We start from the raw sequence: 19,585 nt of genomic DNA on the forward strand, positions 1-19,585 counted from the left end.
ACCTTCAGCGATTACTCCTGACTCAACAGCTACATCCCGAAGGCCTGCATCTCCAAACATTTTCCCAATGCTCGACATGAAGTTACAGATGGTATGGAAGTTCCCCATCATGAGCACGATTCTTCCATATCGATCGACATCTTTCCATGCTATTTCAGTCGCCTTAGCAAATAGTGCCTGGTCTAGCACCACCGGTATACGCTCAAGCTGAAGTGATGACATGATGTTCAGAGCTTCTCTGAGGATTTCTTGCACTGTTGCCATATCTGTGGCAGGCGCGTTTATAGTCGGCAGGTAGCCAACTACATCTTCCGTCACCTGAACACGATCTCTAGTCATGATGTTGAAACCAGTCCACGAACTGATTGTCTGGTCGCATGGTTCCAGCATGCGAGTCATAATCCATACGTGATTTCGGCGCTGCGCAAGGGATGTTGCGCCTGCAAGAGTGTCAGAAAGATCTGCAGGCTTGATTGCAGGTGGGCCCTCTCGTTTCCCACCGCTGTATATTGGAACTAAATCGCTGGATGACGGGATAGATCGCTTCTTATCTGCTTTGGATACTGCCGATGGAGGTTGGGGCGGCAAACACGACTGCGACTTCGGTTGGACGATGATACCGTTGACGCGATGCGATGTTCCGCCACCACTCAGCGATTCCTCTAGCCTGTCGATGTTATCGAATGCTAATACAGTCGGGACCGAAGGGTGCACATGTGACGGAAGTGGTACTGTATCTTTCTCCACACTTGCTAATTTGTCTATGCATAGCGCTGTCTCGATTTCTTCCAGAACTGTGTACGAACATCCGTGCCCGAGTCGATTCAATATTCTGATGACCTCTGTATTACCGGTGAGCGTTTTCATGACCCACGGAAGTAGGACATGCTTCGATGTTCTGATGGTACCCCGGTGTACAGCATTGATGATATCTTGAGCCATCGACCATACCAGTGTGTCGGCACGCGCAGAGCTACCCCCACTCCCGCAAATCAAAGTATGCAGAAATACGCGAAGAGAATCTGGTATCTTCACGTAATCTGAAGTGAGTTCTGCTGGCTGAGGCGGCCAACGTTCATTGTAATGAGCATCTTTGATCTGGTGTCGCAGTGAAGTAGCTGCACGCACAATGTTACTTTCACCGTCCGTTCGTTCAAATGCTTTCACTTCTGCTTTCAGGTTTACGCACTCTGCAGCAATCTCTCGCTTTGTCAGATTATCGGGCATCAAGTATACACGGTGTTTCACATTGAAGAAGATGAGCGATTCTCCAAACTCTCTTTGTAATGTGCGCTGCAGATTCTTCTTGATGGAGTCACGGACATCAACTGAAAATGTATCTGAAGACAGGATATCTGTTGCAACATCAACTATTGGAACAATCCTCGGGTTCAAGAACAAGTCAGTGCGAATGAAATTGAATATACATCGTATCATTTCTTTTTTCTCGATATTATCTTCAATGTCAGTTTCTACTTGAGGTTTTTGGGGCCGTGTGTAGTTTCTATAGCAGGAGAAGTGGTAGTGAGCCTCAGCTGCAACCATATCTCGTGTAGTCAATGCCAAAACTCTCTCATCATTGCGAGCTGTCGCAGCATCTCTTATTGTCTTATCTGCTCGAAGTTCAACAGCCAAGACAACTGTTTCACGGGTACGACTGCCTTTTATGAATTTTGAAGCACGCTGGCAAAAAATGCATTTATCATCGTAGACCGTTGAAGTTGATCCTGTCTCTTCCCGTGATGATCGCCGTCGCACCGCATCGCCAGTATCAACTGAAGAACTTCTAGCTGCATTGGTCAAAGTAGCTAGGTGGTTTTTGTGAGTGAAGTCTGATCTACAAGCCCTATGGTATAATATTGGAATATTAGGAAGTTCAACTGCGCCTTCTTGGACTAGCTTTAGAATTGGATAAAAGTTTCTAACTGCGGCTGCGTCACACAATGTCTTCCAAGAACTGTTGCCCGCTGCCTTGCTTAGTTCAGAGAGTGGCGACTTCTTGCTGCACAGGATGCACGTTCCGGACTCAGGTTCAATCTTCGCCCGTTTCGCCTCGACACCGGCCATCTCAGCTGAAAGAACAAAAAGACTGACGTTAGATTACTCCGATATCCGAAAAGCTCGCCAGCTTACATAGACATACTCATCCAAGTCAGTGAACATGTTAGATGGCGCCACAATACAACTCTATAATAGAGTTGTATGTGGCGCCATCTAACATGTTCACTTTTAGTTCTTAAGCCACCCACCCCCCCCCCCCCCCCCCTCAGAAATTAATCAGGTCACCGCAACAAATCTCAGACTGAGATATAGAATATAGAATATAGATATAGAATAGACTGACGTCACTTTCGGCACTGGGTTCTGTGGGTTGATTATCGGCGGGAAATTCCAACTGACATAGTTTCGGTTTGTGGAAAGTGCATGCCTTTTCATATATTTTTTGTGTACACTCGTGGTGGATGATATGTTTTAGTTTTTGAGTTATTTTTATAGACAGATAAACGGTGTAGCACAATGCATAATTTGGAAAATCATACCAGTGTTGTTTCACTAAAAAAAGTACAAGTCTAATAATAAAATATTGAAAAATATATGATTTTTTTTCGATAATTGATTTTTATAATAATTAATCTAAAACAAAATGCTTCATATTATTTTTTATTTAGACGGTACACATCGGACGTATATTTAGTCGTCAACCGCACATCGATAGCTAGTATAGAAGTCCAGATACACGTGCAACAATGTACCCCACCAAATGGGCATTTTCGAGCTGGGTGGTTTCAAAGATGGCGTCCATCCGGGCACTAAGCTACCGTTCTCAGATGTCCATCACACCTTTTCTGACACTTGAGACATTGGTCTAATGGAAAATCATAATGAGAATTACTCCCCCCGCCGGAGCATTCACTTCAAAAAATGGCCGGTTGGCTCAAGGACTATTAGCCTTACCTACAGCTGCCTGGCACGGACCTGTCTGTCGTCTGCCCCGCTCTGCACCTCCAATGTCAGCAGCACAGTGTACTTCACATGATGATTTACAAGGACATCAAGAGATATTAGTGTACTTTACATGATATACAAGGACATTCAATGTCAGTGAACTTACATGATGGACTAGACCTTATAACTTGTACTCTGCTCACAACAGTGGAACACTCTTTGTTGTGTCAGAATGGACCTCTGGTAGCTTGTAACTGTTGCTGCGTTTTGGCCTGAGGAAGAAATGCTGAAATCTATCTATCTGGGTACTTCCCAACATCTTTCTAGGGCTAGTAGCTTGGGCTAGGAGTTAGGGCTCGGAGTTAGGGCTAGGAGCTTGGGCTAAGAGTTTGGGATCTTTGTTCCTTTCACATTTCTTTCTACTTTTTCATATTTCTCTTTATTCATTTTAATTCTTTCTTCTTCTTTATTTCTCTTTTTCTTTATCTATCTGTCTTCGGAGAAGTAAAATCTTGCACAATTTTTATTTTCTGGAATGTTCACTTGGCTGCACCTGGATGGGTTTGAGGGTAGTGGAGTAGCGGCTGAAACCCGAAGCCTATCCAGGTTTCTCCTAACGACTCCATCTTTACTCTATACTTTTATTTATTTGTTTTTGGTTCCTTCTGATGACTCCAATGCAGTATTTGGTTTTCAATTTCACTAGGACTGAACTACATCACTAAATAGAGTATATTGTTGCGGATATGGGACTTGGCCTCAATATCCGCTTGTAAATACTCCCCTATTTCCCCAATACTCCCCAACTATCCCCAATCCCCCATTCCCTAGTCCCATTGCCTGTAAATAACACTCTGTAGAACCGACCTTCCCCTTTTTCCCCCATTAAATGTCGTGCCCAGGTCCACCGCATCTCACGTAGACAACTTTCGGACATCTTGCTAGTTATTCTTAGTCTATGTCAGTTAAGGACTCGTTTCCATTAATTCTGACTCTTCGTTGCACCAGAATGTGATTATATGGCACCAGTAGTGAGTTTAGGACCTTCCCATACCTCCTCCCATCTTCTTCCCCAAACAACAACTACAACAACAACTACAACAACAACTACAACAACGGCGCGGCGCGGGGGAGTGTGCGTCCTCACACCGGCTCGGTTAGCCGCCATTGACCATGCGCTCCGACGGGGTTACCACGAAGGGGCTCCCTGTCAGCCCCTCGTCAAGGGCGGAGCCGGTAACCCCCCCGCACGCACCCAATGAGAAGCAACGGGCCGATTCCATCTGGGGCGGAGCTAACGAGCCGAGGGCGTGTCACTCCCCGCCGGATATACGCGGCCACTTACCGGACGTGACGTGAGATGCGCCCCCGACTGAAGAAGACAAGTCGCGACCTTCCAGCGCTGAGAGCGACTTCCCCGCATCTCTAGACCGGACCGGGTCGATCCTGCCCTGAGCCCAGGTGCACCTGGAGCCATCGATTCTGCCTTTCCTTGCCATCAATCCCCGTGTGAGTCAGTTTTTGTCCTGTTTATCTGTCGTCTGTCGGGGCTATAATAAGATAAGTGTGTCTAAGTGCCTGTCTTTCTATGCTGTCCCTCTTGTAGTTGTAATCTGACCTTCCGCCCTAATATAACCTCCTCCGGAGGTCTTGAGAACCGTATCCCTGGTGTCGTGTCATTTTAATCCCAGCCGTTGTGTCCTTTTCCTTCATTGATTTAGCGTAGCGCGACTCGGCAACGTTCGAGTATAATCGGGTAACTTGTGCGGACACGGCGGCCATTCCGCTCGGCCCACCCTAACATCAAAGTCGTGTCTGTAACAATTGGTGTCGAGGAGTGGAATTCGGACCCGGGACTAAATTTATTAGGCCCAAATTTTGGAACACCAATTGTACCACTAGGGTAACAATTGGTGTTGGGGAGGTAGAATTCGATTCGGAGCGCGTTTCCCACGCTCGAAATTATAACGGCGAAATTTGAATTTGTTTTACGAAAATAAAAACCCGAATTTTGAAAGTCGCGCTATGGCGGATCAAGACAGCTGGGGTCCGGTAGGGGAGAGTGAGGCAGGGTCGGTCCAGGACCAAATTGAGGGACATGAGGGACAGGAGGAGAGCGAAGCAGTGAGGGCGGCAGGGTCGCAAAATAGCGTTGTCGCGCACGTGGGTGTAGCGGCACCAAATTTAGCCGCGGCCGTGGTCGCGGTAGCCGAACCCGAGATGCCAATGAATTGGAACCTGTTTATGAAACAGATGATGGCCTTTATGGTAAAAACAGACGATAATTTCAAAGGGATGGGAAACCAAATGGGGGTAATGAGGGACGAAGCGAGGGGTACTGGTGAGGGGTTAGACAACGGGATAAAAGAGGTGAGAAATGGGTTAATGGGGGTAGAAAACAGAATGGCCGCTCAAGAGAATCAAATGGAAGGGATGCAAAAGGGGTTAGAGGGGGTAGAAAATAGAATGGCTGCCCAGGAGAATCAGATAGAGGGAGTGAAAAATGGGTTAGAGGGGTTAGAAAACAGGATGGAAGGCAAATTGAGGGACATGAGGGACCAAGCGGAAAGGGAAGTTAACCAAATGGGGCAGCAGATAGAGGGGGTCAGAATGGGGGTAGAAACTAAACTGGATGCTCACAGGGAGGAAATGGAGCAGATGAGGGTGGCATCTGGGCAGGAGATGCAAGTGATGGGAGAGGAGATCAGAAGAGGAGTGAGTGAGGAGGTCGGAGGAGTGCGCGAGGAGGTGAGGCACTGTAAGGAGCACATGGAGAAGGAGGTGAGAAAGGGGACTGTAAAGTTACAAGGGGGCATAGAGGACCTGACGCAGGAGGTGGAGCAGCTGACGGTGGGACAGACGGAGTTAGTGGAGCAGGTTCAAAGGAACACTGCGGTATTAGGAGGTTTGAAAGCGACACAGAAAGAACTAAAAGACGACTTGATAGCGACGAAGAGGGAATGTCAGATGGTACGTGAGGGACTGACGAGGTTGGACGAGGTGATAGAGGTAATGGAGACGAAGGACCGGCAGGTGAGGACGCACATGGAAACGGTCAAGGTAGCCTTGGAGGACGAGCTTGAGGAGACGTACCGGGGAATAAAGGAGGTGAAGCAGAAATTAGAAGAAGTGGAAGAAGGGGTGAGCGAAATTAAGAAGCGACGGAGGGAGGATAAGAAAGAGATAAAAGAGGAGATAAAAGAATTGGTCCAAAGTCTGTGTTCAAATCGTGATGATGTGCTCATTAACCGGATGAGGGATTCGCAGGTGATGGAGGAGAAGCGAAGAGGAAGAAGACCCGGTGTAAGTGGTGACCAATATGGTCGTGCGTATGATGCGCCAGGGGATTTAAGAAGCTTGGGGGTCGAGATGGACCCGGGTGTTCGTGAGAGGCCGTTGGTGAAGTGTGCGACAGGTCTGGTGTGCGAAAGAGGAGGTGTGCGAGAAAGTCCGACTCTGGGGTGTGTGAGGAAAAAGTGCGTGCCAAGGAGTGAGTGTGCTGGCGAGAGTGAGTCGGTCGTAGCGCGTGTGCGAGGGAGCACGTGGAAGCGTGGTGTGGTGAGTGTTACAGAGGGTGTGACGGGAGAGGGTGCGAAAGAGTGTGCGCGAGAAAGGTGTGTGACGGACAGGTGCATGGGGAAAGAGTGCGCTGTCAAAGGCAGGGAAGAATGCACGCCTGTGGTGAGTGTTACAGAGGGTGTGACGGGAGAGTGTGCACGAGAGAGGTGTGTAACGGACAGGTGCATGAGGAAAGAGTGCGCTGTCAAGAGTAAGGGTGAGTGCGCTGTCAAGAATGGAGGTGAGAGTAGTGAGAGTGACAAGGAGAGTGAGTTGGTTGTGACAGGTGAGCGAGGATGTACACCTGGGATGGAAGGATGCACACCTGGAATGGTAGAGCGTGAGTGGGAATGCACGCTGGAGTTGGTGGTGAGGCACGTGGTTGGGTGTGCGAATGAGAGCACACCTGTGATTGTCACAGAGGAGGTGACAGAGGAGGGGGCGCGAAGAGGTGTGTTGGTGAGGTGTGCTACCAACGAATGTGTGCCAAAGTGTTCGGTGGTCAGGTGTGTGACCAAGGCTGTGAGTGGAATGGGTGTACCGAGGTGTGTAAGGAAAGGTACAAGGAGCATGGAAACGGCTGGATGTGTGAGCAAGGAACGGGCTGCGGGGTGTAAGCGTCCAGGTGAAGCATCGACGTTAGACGGGGTAGAGTTTATAACGACTTATAGCCGAATCGGGCCCTCGGTGCGTGCTGGGCCTCGCTTTGAACGGCCGCGTCCGTGCTCCACGAGGCGGAGCGGGCGGCCCGATAGAAAGAGTCGTCATGGCGACCACTTTTTGTTGAGGCATTCCGGCAGGTCGAGATCGGTACATTGGATGGCTCCACGCCGAGATGGTGCGTGGGATCTCGGCCCGGGTAAGCCCCCGTCCCTGCACCGAGTGCCGGACGCATCCAGCCGCTGGCACAGAACAACCCGCATTCATGGCTTGGCTTTACGAAGCCGGGCTTTAGACAGGAATTGGCGCACCGACAGGCATTAGTGAGTAGACTGGGTGATGAGGTTAGTGTTTTGGCCCCGAAATTAGAGAAAAACAAAATTTGATGATTGGCAAAGGATTGGCAGTAGTGATTGGCAGATGATGGGCAGTGATTGGCAAAAATTTTGATTTATTGAAATTTGATGTGCAAAATTGGTAGTGAGCGATGGGCCCGGTGGGTAAGGCTGGCATCCCTGCCACCCTTCCCATATGGGGGCAAAGGAGCAATAGTTTATGGGGTGTATGGCAGTGAAAACTAGCCCGGGTGGGTTAGGTTATATTGTAGGGATCTAGAAGAGATGACATTAGGTGACGTTAAGTTTAGTTAGTGACTGATACCTGTAGTGGGGATGCAGGTAGATTAGTGTGGATGATAATGACGTGGGAGCGCAATAGTTTAAAGGGACGACTGGGAAGCGCAAGTTTTAGAAGGGAGTAGTTAGCTGAGATGATGCCGTGTGTGTGAGAATTGAACAGGTGTGATTGCACAGGTGTGCAACTGGACAGGTGTGTGGAGCAGTGTATGAGTAGTGAGTGTGTGGATCAGCGCGAATGCGCTTGGGGAGAGAAGGGTGCAGGCGGCACCAAGAGTGAGAGCACAGGTGTGCAAGTACAGGTGTGTGGAGAGAGTTGGAGTAAGTGGTACAGAGTGGTGTGCATGGTGCGAAGGTGTGAATGGGGGAAGTGTGGACCCCCATCACGGATACCCGGGGCGGGTAGTGTAAGTGTTAGGTAGAGGGTATAGGTAAATTGTGGTTGGATATTGGCATTTGTGGTGCGGTTGCAGAATGGTGTTGCGGATGGGTGCATTAGTGTTGTGGAAATGGCTGGGCGTGTAGCCTGTTAGTGTGTGTAGTTGGTTGGGCACTCCACCACTGTGAGGATGTCGGCCAGGTGAGGCCGCAGGTGGGCTCTGGGAGCCGGTAGTTGTGGATGGGGCCCGAGGATCCGGAGGACGGACCCGGGTAGCCCAGTGCCAGAGAGGGCACCGAGTGGGGAGAGCGCCAGAGGGCCTTCCCCAGGTAGTTAGGTTAGGGTAAGGAGCAGGTAAGCTCGGAGGCAACTGCAGTGGTGGAGGTGTGCAGGTGGGTAGACCCGCTGGGAGAGGTACACGCCACAGCCCGGAAATTGTGCGAGGGCACCGGGAGATGAATCGGGGGAGTGAGACCCCAAATTGAAAAGCACCACAGTTTGGCCAATGGGAATTGGTTTTTAGAACCCATAGTGTAAGAGGGCCAATGGTTTGGCCGGAGAAAGACCCCGGGTAATGTAAAGTTGTTAAAGTCATTTAGGAAATAGTTAGGATTGATGAACCTGTCGCACCATACGCAGCCACTTACCTGTGGTGATGATGATGACTCCACACCTGTGTTTTCTTGTTTTGGTGCAGGAAATGAGAATTGCTGTGAGGATTTGTGAGACGCATCACGACGTGGATGAGACATTGGGGTGATTCCATCTCTCCCTCCTTAGGAGGGACTGATGATGAATTGGTAATGGCAAATTTTGATGTTCAGTTGAAAATGGCAAATTTGATTGGTTAGGAGGGAGAGAAGACGAATTTGGTTTATGGGAGGAACGGGGAAGACAGTAGGGACGTTTGTTGATTTGTAAAGTAGATGTTTATGGGTAGTGTTGAGTTTTGTGGATACAGTAAGGGGTAAGGGAGGGGCCATGTAGGTTACCTGGTGGGGGGGGGGGGGCGTACGGTAGGAACGTACCTGTCTCACCTGGTTCCCATGTGCCCCCAGTGTGCATTACCTTATATTGCGTGCACTTTTGCGCCCTTACCACCTTACTCACTTGTCTTCTTCTTTTGTCTCCCACCTCTGAGGATCTGGCTTTGGGGCAGAGAGAGAGGAGAGAGAGGTGCTGGCTCCGCAGTTGTGGGCCTGCACTTTCGCTGCTTGCTGTCTGGATCGATACACCATATGGACCGCAATTTTGGTGGCCACCCACAATGGACCGCAGTTTTTTTGCGGCCAAGCACCACCCATTGATGGACCTCTGGGTCAACGTGGCACCTATGCCAAACAGGTGAACCACTAATAGTTGGCCCCCTGACGGCCACAATTTAGAAATGGACGCGGTTGGCGCCTTTCTTTATTTCTAAGGAAGCCAGAACACCAAGTGGGCTCCAAGGCAAGACCAGCGGCAGAACATCGGCCGGCTGCGACACCACCGGTGATTTATAGACACTTTATTGGTGCACCGGATGGTGCTGACTGTGTGATGGGGTGGTGCTTTTGGTGCTGGGAAGGGGTGCTCTGCACATTATTAAAGGCCGTAGGCCACAGAGCACTCGTGGGTTGGTGTATCGATGCTGGCATGCGTGCTCTCTCTATGCATAACATCTGCATGTGTTCCTCCAAAAACAGGTCCTGGATCGTAGTGTAAATATCAGCGTAGTCTTGTAAATAATGCTCCCTACCGGCTGTATGTTTAGTTTGCGAATTCTTTCCGGATTCAGTTATCCTGTGGGTGTGTTTCTGAGAGGAGAAGGGTGCAACGTCGCAGGGGGACATATTTACTCATTTGTGAATATCTGTAAAACTGTCGCACTCAGGGTAGAGTTAATAGTAGAGGGAACTACATCTGAGTGCCACACTAAAATAGGTAAAAATTTATCGGGTCGGGACGCCCCGAGGGTAGAGAAGGGTGCAATGTTGCGGATATGGGACTTGGCCTCAATATCCGCTTGTAAATACTCCCCTATTTCCCCAATACTCCCCAACTATCCCCAATCCCCCATTCCCTAGTCCCATTGCCTGTAAATAACACTCTGTAGAACCGACCTTCCCCTTTTTCCCCCATTAAATGTCGTGCCCAGGTCCACCGCATCTCACGTAGACAACTTTCGGACATCTTGCTAGTTATTCTTAGTCTATGTCAGTTAAGGACTCGTTTCCATTAATTCTGACTCTTCGTTGCACCAGAATGTGATTATATGGCACCAGTAGTGAGTTTAGGACCTTCCCATACCTCCTCCCATCTTCTTCCCCAAACAACAACTACAACAACAACTACAACAACAACTACAACAACGGCGCGGCGCGGGGGAGTGTGCGTCCTCACACCGGCTCGGTTAGCCGCCATTGACCATGCGCTCCGACGGGGTTACCACGAAGGGGCTCCCTGTCAGCCCCTCGTCAAGGGCGGAGCAGGTAACCCCCCCCGCACGCACCCAATGAGAAGCAACGGGCCGATTCCATCTGGGGCGGAGCTAACGAGCCGAGGGCGTGTCACTCCCCGCCGGATATACGCGGCCACTTACCGGACGTGACGTGAGATGCGCCCCCGACTGAAGAAGACAAGTCGCGACCTTCCAGCGCTGAGAGCGACTTCCCCGCATCTCTAGACCGGACCGGGTCGATCCTGCCCTGAGCCCAGGTGCACCTGGAGCCATCGATTCTGCCTTTCCTTGCCATCAATCCCCGTGTGAGTCAGTTTTTGTCCTGTTTATCTGTCGTCTGTCGGGGCTATAATAAGATAAGTGTGTCTAAGTGCCTGTCTTTCTATGCTGTCCCTCTTGTAGTTGTAATCTGACCTTCCGCCCTAATATAACCTCCTCCGGAGGTCTTGAGAACCGTATCCCTGGTGTCGTGTCATTTTAATCCCAGCCGTTGTGTCCTTTTCCTTCATTGATTTAGCGTAGCGCGACTCGGCAACGTTCGAGTATAATCGGGTAACTTGTGCGGACACGGCGGCCATTCCGCTCGGCCCACCCTAACATCAAAGTCGTGTCTGTAACAATATCATAGTAATGGAGTTCATGTTCTCATGATTGGCCAGTGGTGGCGTTTCGTGTGCAGCCTGTGGCTGCTGGTTGCATCATTTCCTAGGGACGCAGCTGTGCTGCTGATGCAATACCCTCGATTACCAGTCAGCTGGTACTCATTTTGCTGACCTTGGAAGGATGACAGGCTGAGTCAACCCACCTGGTGTTAATTCAACAGCTGCCTCCTCCTTTTTCTTTTGCATCCTCAGATACATAGGGCTTCTGAAGTAGTTTCATATGCTATGGGACACAATCCTGGACGGGTCGCCACTCCGATGCAGGGTACTCCGAGGGCCTCAAGAACTGTGTTGGAAACTCAACTGATGGTGCAGCAAACATGCAGGGGCGCTACAAAGGCTTCAGTACTCTGCTATCAAAGGAAGCTCCAATGGGTCATTCCATGTCAAATCATCAAAGAATCTGCCGTCATCTCTCAGATTTTTGTAAAACTTTGGGAACCAATTGGGACCCATGAAAAACGGCAAGAACTCAAATATTTTTGCTAACAGCCTCTTAATTAGTGAGATACAGACTAACGAACTTTGGACTAATTAGCGCGACGTCGCGAATTCAAATGGCCATATCTCTAAAAGTATAACACCTAGAGAGCTGGTTTTGGTGTCATTTTAAAGGTATTTTCATGCCCTATAAATTTGTCTGGGCAACATTTTCCTACCTCCAACCACAAAAAAGTTATCACAAAATATAAACTTCAATTGTGAATCCCCAAAAAATGTATCCTTCAAATTTCCTCAAATTCATCCCAGAGGTACCTTATGATGTCACGAAGCTTCCACATAAATTTTGTGATGGGCACTCCAATAGTTTCTGAGATATGAGCAATAATGTACATGTACGTATGGCATATAGGTTCGAAAATCAGCATTTGTAATGTATTATACAATCAATAAGTGAGTTCAAGTACACAGTGTTCACTAACCTGACTTAGGCTTTCAATTTCCTCTTCAATGCAGCAACAGCAGCACTTGTTTCTTTCTTGGAAATACAATATGTCCTTCCAGTTGCAGTGGTTGGTTCAACAGTAGTAAGCACATCCTGGTAGTCAATAGTGAGAGGGTCTGCTGGTTCCGGAAATGTATATGATGGGGATGGTCCATGTGGATGGAGGAACTTAACATCCACCTCATGCCTCTCTGGGGTATGTTCCATGACACATGCAACCCACCAGTGACCATCATAATCCACTGTAACATAACCAGTTATGGCTGAGACATTGTGATCGATCATCCCAGGTGTAAGTTTCAAACTTGATTCAAACTTGATTCAAACTTGTGCTTGAGTTGCTCTATCATCTCCTGTCCTGCATCCTGGAGTTTGTTAGACTAGGACGTGCCCGTACGTGGGTGCCCGTTCCTTGCCAAAAAAAAAAAAAAAAATGTCTTCGCCCATGCATGCATGGGCGTGCCCATGGGCCCATGGGCGTGCCCGTAAGTGCGTGATGTGACCGTACAATGAATGTATCGTCCCGACGCCGCAGCTCGGATGGCGCTGCAGTTAATCGGACCTGTATCGGCAGAGTTATTATAAACGTGTACTACAATCGATCGTACCTTACAGCGTCTGCTCGCCACGTTCAGCATCAGTACGTCGTCACTATGACTATCCGTAAGTCCGGAAGTGACGTCCTCATTTGACTGTCCGGAAGGTCGCATATCGCAGTTACGATGAATCGCAAATTAGTTTTAATTAGTTTTAAAACATAGTTTAACGCCAACATAGCGCCAACATAGTTTGCCAACGTGAAATAAATGAATACGCTCTCAAATGTGCCGTCCGAGGCAGAGTCTGTTCGCCACGTTCGGCACACGTGATAGCTCGCTGCTCTCTGATTGGTTGAATCGTTTTTTGGACATAGCTCGGTAACTACTTCTCCGATTAATATGAAACCTTGAAAAGGCACATCCTCGGGTCCCCAGCAATATACCTGGCAAGTTTCAAGTATATCGGACCCGTGGTTGTCGAGAAACAGCAGTCACAGACAAACAAACACACAGACACACAGACACACAGACACACACACATGCACACAGAGTTTACTGGAATTATAGATAGATGGCAATCCTGTCGCGATTTCCAATTTTTTCTTCACAGTGTCACCGATTTTCTTGGTTTTGGATTTCACATATTTATCTGCAGCAAGTCTCTTTTTTGGAATAGGTGATTCTCCAATCAATCCCAAAGACTCATTCAGTGTATTCAGTTCCATTTCAGGAGAATGAAATTCAAACTCCCCTGAACTGCCTGGTATTGGTGATTCACCTCCACCATCATTGTCCTCACTACTGCTAATAGCGCTGCTGGTCACTGGTAATGGTATTTCACTCTGAGTCTCTACCACACCTGGTTGTCTTTTTGCCAGTTTCTTACGACACTGGGTACAGATTTTCTGTGCACTTTGCAGTTTGAGGCTTGGATGAGCGGCTATGGCTTTTTGGCTAACAGCTCTCAAGCCAGACGACTTTGGTTTTTCATGAGCTCCAAAGGGATTGCAGCAGGATTTCTGCTTCAAGATGAACTTTTCCTTGGCAGTCGTCATTTTTCTGCAGCTCCTTCAGAAGTGAACTGCCAATTTCTGTTGGTGGCAGGCCTAAGCATTACACTAAGCCAACTTGGACTTTCCCTGGGGATCTTAGACTGTGAAAGTTGCATCACCTCGAATTACCCACATGGGAAATCCCAGTTGGAATTCCCCAGATGAGAATTCCCCTCAGGCCCAGTTGAAAATGAAAGTATATGATACTTCAAAGCAATTGATGGTTGTTCCCTGTGTTCCCTGTCATGGCTAGGTTAGAATGATTGTATAATACATTACAAATGCTGATTTTCGAACATATATGCCATACGTACATGTACATTATTGCTCATATCTCAGAAACTATTGGAGTGCCCATCACAAAACTTATGTGGAAGCTTCTTGACATCATAAGGTACATCTGGGATGAATTTGAGGAAATTTGAAGGATACATTTCTTTTGAATTCACGATTGAAGTTTATATTTTGTGATAACTTTTTTGTGATTGGAGGTAGGAAAATGTTGCCCAGACAAATTTATAGGGCATGAAAATACCTTTAAAATTACACCAAAACCAGCTCTCTAGGTGTTATACTTTTAGAGATATGGCCATTTGAATTCGCGACATCGCGCTAATTAGTCCAAAGTTCGTTAACCTGTATCTCACTAATTAAGAGGCTGTTAGCAAAAATATTTGAGTTCTAGCTGTTTTTCATGGGTCCCAATTGGTTCCCAAAGTTTTACAAAAATCTGAGAGATGACGGCAGATTCTTTGATGATTTGACATGGAATGACCCCAATGCAGATCCATGTTTGGTGCCACGCACATGTGTTAAATCTCGTTGTGACCGAAGCTACAAGCGTTGTGGTGACTAGCGCATCACTGTTCTCACTACTGAATGGCATTGCAGTATTCTTTCGGGAATCTTATCAGCGAATGAACATCTTGAGTCGACACTCCACTACTGTGAAACGAATGGGAACTATCGGAGAAACGAGATGGTGGTCAAAGGATGCCGCTTTGAAGAAGGTTTTTGGTTCATTCAACAACCCAACTGGAGCGCTTTTCATGGAAGTTATCACCACTCTTAATGCCATACGAGTTGCTGACCAGATCCAAGCAGCTGTTAAGGCCAAGGTGAAGGGATACATTGACAGTCTCCTGAAGTTTGAAACAATTCTGACTGCACAAGTATATCTGCAAGTATTCTCCCGCACTACAGCGCTCTCCAAGTATCTACAAACTGTGCAATTGGATCTGCTGACTGTGCACCAGATGGTGGATGAATTGCTAGAGAATATGCAGATGCTACGGGATGACTTCCAAGCTTGTCATGATGCAGCTGCAAAGTTTGTTCAATGGGCTAATGACCAGTTGGATGAAATGGATGTAAATCTTGTTATGGAAGAGTCCCTTCATATAAAACGGCAAAGACAGTACAAACGCATTGATGGCGAACTGTCCATAGATGAGGCTACATCAGCTTCTGACCCAGTAAAGAAGTATCGCATTGAAGTGTACAACCGAATAGTGGACACTATTGTGAGCAGCATTGAGCAGCGGTTTGACAGATCAGCAACATCAACATTGTATGCTGATCTCTCACTTCTTCACCCAAGGAACTTTGATCAAGTGCCATCGGGAGCTATTGAAGAGCTGCATAAACATTTGGTGAGATTTGATGATGGTGTCACTGCGGAACAGCTAGGAAAAGAACTGCGAAGCCTTGGAGAACAATGGTCAACACTGAAACAATCAGTAGCAGATGCTTATACAGTGCAGGAGGACAGTGAGTCTGAACAGGACAGGAAGACTCTGTCAAGTACATGTAAGTGATGTAAAGCCTGTCCTCTCTGCTGCTACAAGGTGCTCCTCAAGTTGAACCTCTTCACTGATGCCGACAAGAGCATTGGGCTTGCCTTCAAGCTGCTGCTGACGCTGCCTGTATCACAAGTGGCATGTGAACGGTCTTTCTCTGCTTTGAAGAGAATCAAAAGCCGTCTGCGAAGTACAATGACACAAGAACATCTTGAGGCGTTCATGTTGATGTCTGTGGAAAAAGGGATCCTGGTCAAACTTGAAACTAAGGATATCATTGATGGTGTGGCTGCCAGAAGCAGCGAACTGCGCAGGCACCTACTCTCTTAGACATGACATGTGCTTGTGTTACTGAAAATAAATTTAATCTTTAGTGGATTTTATTTAGTTTTTGTTTTTCAAGCATTTCGTCTATTTTCTCAGATAAGCAACATATTAATGAATAATGGGCCGACCTAGGTGAAGGATGCCCGGGCCGGTTTTAAGACCCAGTCTGCTACTGGGTACTCGATTGGCTCATTCTTCAAACAGTGGCTCAAACTTATTAAGCAAACACCAGGCTTTTATTGGCCAGTACCTGCAGACATTGTTTGATCTACCTGAAAGAATATAATGATAGGATATTATTTTTAGCTCACCTGGAACTTAGTCTGGAGAGCTTATGCGATGGCGCGTCGTCCGTTCGTCAGTCCGTAAACACTTGCAACTGCATCTCCGAAACCGCTGATGGGATTGTGACCAAACTTGGCACAAATTATATTTGGTATGTTGCAACTCAAGTTTGTTCACAGCATGAAAAAGCTGGGTTCTAAGGGGGGTCAAAGTGGATCCAGGTTTGACCCCCCAAAATAGGAATTTGCTTTTTCCTCTGAAACTACACACACTATTTTGATGAAACCTAACCACAACCTTCATCACCCAGGATGTACCAAAGTTTGTTCACGGCATTAAAAAAAATTGAGGTCTAAGGAAGTCTACAGGGGGTTTGAGCCCCCTAAAATAGGTATTTGCTCTGCTCTCCGAAACTTCACACACAATTGTGATGAAACTTCATCACCACCTTCACACCCGTGATATACCAGTGTCTATTCACGGTAATAGAAAAGTCGGGATTTAAGGGGTCTACCGGGGAGGGGCTGGGGGGTGGGGGTGGGGAGGGGGATGGCGTGGGGTTGTCCCCCAAAATAGTTTTTTTTTTCTTTCTTTGTTTAAAGTCCTATGATTACGTTAGTACAATTCTACATGCTACCCTGTGTTCTAGCAACCATTGAAATTGGTTTAAAATGCCTTGATACTGTTTTAAAAAGCTTTAGTTGGTGTGGTATACTGCCTTATTCTTCTGGGTGAGCACCCAGCGTTATTGCAATTTGCTCGCACAGATGTAAAATGTAAACTGATGAATTTGAGAATGTTACTTGTTTGGTGGTGAACTCCTAAACCTTGGTGGTGCTCCATGCTTTTATTGCCTTGTTTGAAGTTAAATGCAAATCGATCTAAAATGATTCAATAAATTATTTCCTTTACCTAATTTAACAATGATTCCTTGCATCCCTTACTTTCATTCATATCCCTGTTTGACAGCCATGGCAACGGCAGTATCGCTGCTTGCACTCAGCTGGGCTTTGGCAGCATACAACAAGGCCTTGAGAGATGCGCGTGATGACAAAGCCACGATGGGTCTGGCTAGGGCTGCCCTGCAGCTCACTTGGAGAGCTTGTACCATCTTCTCTCGTGTTGTTTCATTCGCTCTATTCGCTTCCATCTTCCAGGTGAGCAGCTGAGCTGTATGGGAATATGGTAATTGGATGCTTTAATTTTCAAGTGTATGAAACTTCAGCCTTCTTTTATGCATCATACAGGTATACTTTGGAATTTTCGTTGTGGCCCACTGGTACCTAGTAACCTTCTGGGTCATCTATGGTGGCACTGACTTCTGCACATCAAAGTGGGAAGAAATCCTCTTCAACTTAGCTGTGGGGGTAGTCTACATCTTTTGTTGGCTCAGTGTTCACGAGGGTCGGACGTGTGGCCGTATGCTGGCTTACTACGGCCTTGTCGCAGCTGAGAACCTCACACTTACTCTTGCTTGGTTCATGCACCGACACACCGCCAGCACAGCATCCTTTGCTGTACCCGCAGTCCTTGCTGTGATTGGAAGTTTTGCCGCGGGTATGTCATGCGCACTCGTCTACTATGGCTTAGCACATCCGTCTGGGCGCCGCTTTCGTGGTCTGCCAAGCTCCTGCTGTTCAGAGGTGCTCGACGGTGTGCCATTACCCCCAGATTCTCAGCCCCAGCAGCAGACAACCCCGGTGGTTGCCTCAGGTGATGAGGGCTTGGGGCAGCCAGGACTTGGTGACCCTGACGCGTGTCCACACACATGGCGTCCGAGCCAACCCTCGGCGGCAGTTCCGACCACAACACTGCCGGATGCAGCTATCATTCGAGTAGACATGCCACGGAAACGCTACCCGGCATGGGAAGCACACCACATCGATCGACGGTTACGTTCGGCCATTGTGGGATTGCAGACATCGGCCTTAAGGGCAGTACCCTCTCTGACAACAGCAGCCACGGTCGCACCGGTAGTTCGTTACCGTGACGGTGCCATTTATGAACTGATAGAGTATGAGACAACAGTTTGAGGATTTCCATTTGTTTTGCTCGCCTTAATTTTTTTGGCACTCTGCAGTCCTTATCATTTTCACCTGTTATGTTTTCCGTCTTCTGGATGACTCATGACTCTCTCTCGTATATACATATATATATATATATATGTAGGCACACATACACAGAGACCTTTAAACCACTCTGTACATTTGCTTTTGACCTTCTATCAAATTACGTCTCATTGTTTTCTCTTCTTCAACTAGTATTTATTTATCTTTCTACCTTCTTCCAATCCTTTCTTATGTTGCTGTAATGTATTAAACCTTTTCATCCGTTGCTTACCTACAACTGCACACCAAAAACCTCTTTCGCTCTCAAGAGGAGTTTTTTCTTTCACAAGATCTGTTGTTGTAACACAACTCTTTGGAAGACTACCCCTACTCTGCCATCATCAAACATTTTAAGGTTAGCATACCGTGAAGGGATTAAGACTTGTACAATGACATTGTATAATGGAAGATCATGTTTTGATGAGCTCCAGCATTTCCTCAACTTTTCCATGGCAGAGGAGTTCCCTCGCCTTCCACAGATTGCAGTGAATGAAGCTTGCCCACTGAAAAAGTTGTTCTGCAGGAAGTTTATCTGCAAAATCATTTAGAATTGTGCGTATGTTGCAAAATGCAGACCGAATCACCTTCAGAAATACAACCAGGACCTCGTGAGAGTTTTGAGGCAAAGGCGTAAAGGTGTTTTTGTTTTCTCAAAGGCATTCCTCATGATACCTCTTCTGTGGTGCTTCATCTCCTATTCAAATTTGAATCCTCACAAATCCTCACTCATGATACCATCTCCCTTCACGCCATTCAAGTCTGGACGTTTCTCACCTCCGGAGCTGCTGCTCACCGGTGAGTCCTGTGACCTTTTCAAAGGAATGCACGTTGCCGTGCTGTCTCGGTTTTTATTGTAACAATATTGATTGCGCAAAACATCATTGAGCAACTTATTTATTTGAGTATATTTGTCCATCACAGGTCATGAAAGGTGCAGTAAATGGAGGGGTTGGCTGGTTGAGGATGTGACCCAACAAGTTGGGGAACCTGAACATTTAGGAGTTTATGAAGCTGCTTGCCATTTGGTGTTTGATGGAGAGTCCTGCATCACTGGCATGGCCATGATAGAAGATGGAGAAATGTAGAATGTAGTTGCCTGAGCAAATTAGCGGAAACCATTTATGTTGCTACATCACTGCAAGCTGCCAGAACACAAGTGACTCAGTTGTAACGATCAGGAATACCTGCCTTACTCCTCTTCTTCTCTTTCCAGTTCTGCCTACTTAGCCAGTCATCTCAGGAGGCCTGC

At 47.4% G+C, this 19,585-nt stretch overlaps 1 protein-coding gene across 1 annotated transcript in view; it reads left to right on the forward strand.

Annotated features, from left to right (window-relative positions):
* Positions 1–18,971, forward strand: part of LOC137438862 (XK-related protein 6) — a 60,024-nt gene extending 41,053 nt beyond the window's left edge. The window contains exons 3-4 of the mRNA XM_068134296.2: positions 17,198–17,385; positions 17,476–18,971. Of these exons, the coding sequence (XP_067990397.1) occupies positions 17,198–17,385; positions 17,476–18,261 (974 nt within the window). The 3' untranslated portion in view covers positions 18,262–18,971. The remainder of the gene's footprint in view (positions 1–17,197; positions 17,386–17,475) is intronic.
* The last annotated feature ends 614 nt before the right edge of the window (positions 18,972–19,585 follow it).

This window comes from Myxine glutinosa, chromosome 13, assembly GCF_964187855.1.
Source record: "Myxine glutinosa chromosome 13, kmMyxGlut1.1, whole genome shotgun sequence".
Taxonomy (NCBI): domain Eukaryota; kingdom Metazoa; phylum Chordata; class Myxini; order Myxiniformes; family Myxinidae; genus Myxine; species Myxine glutinosa.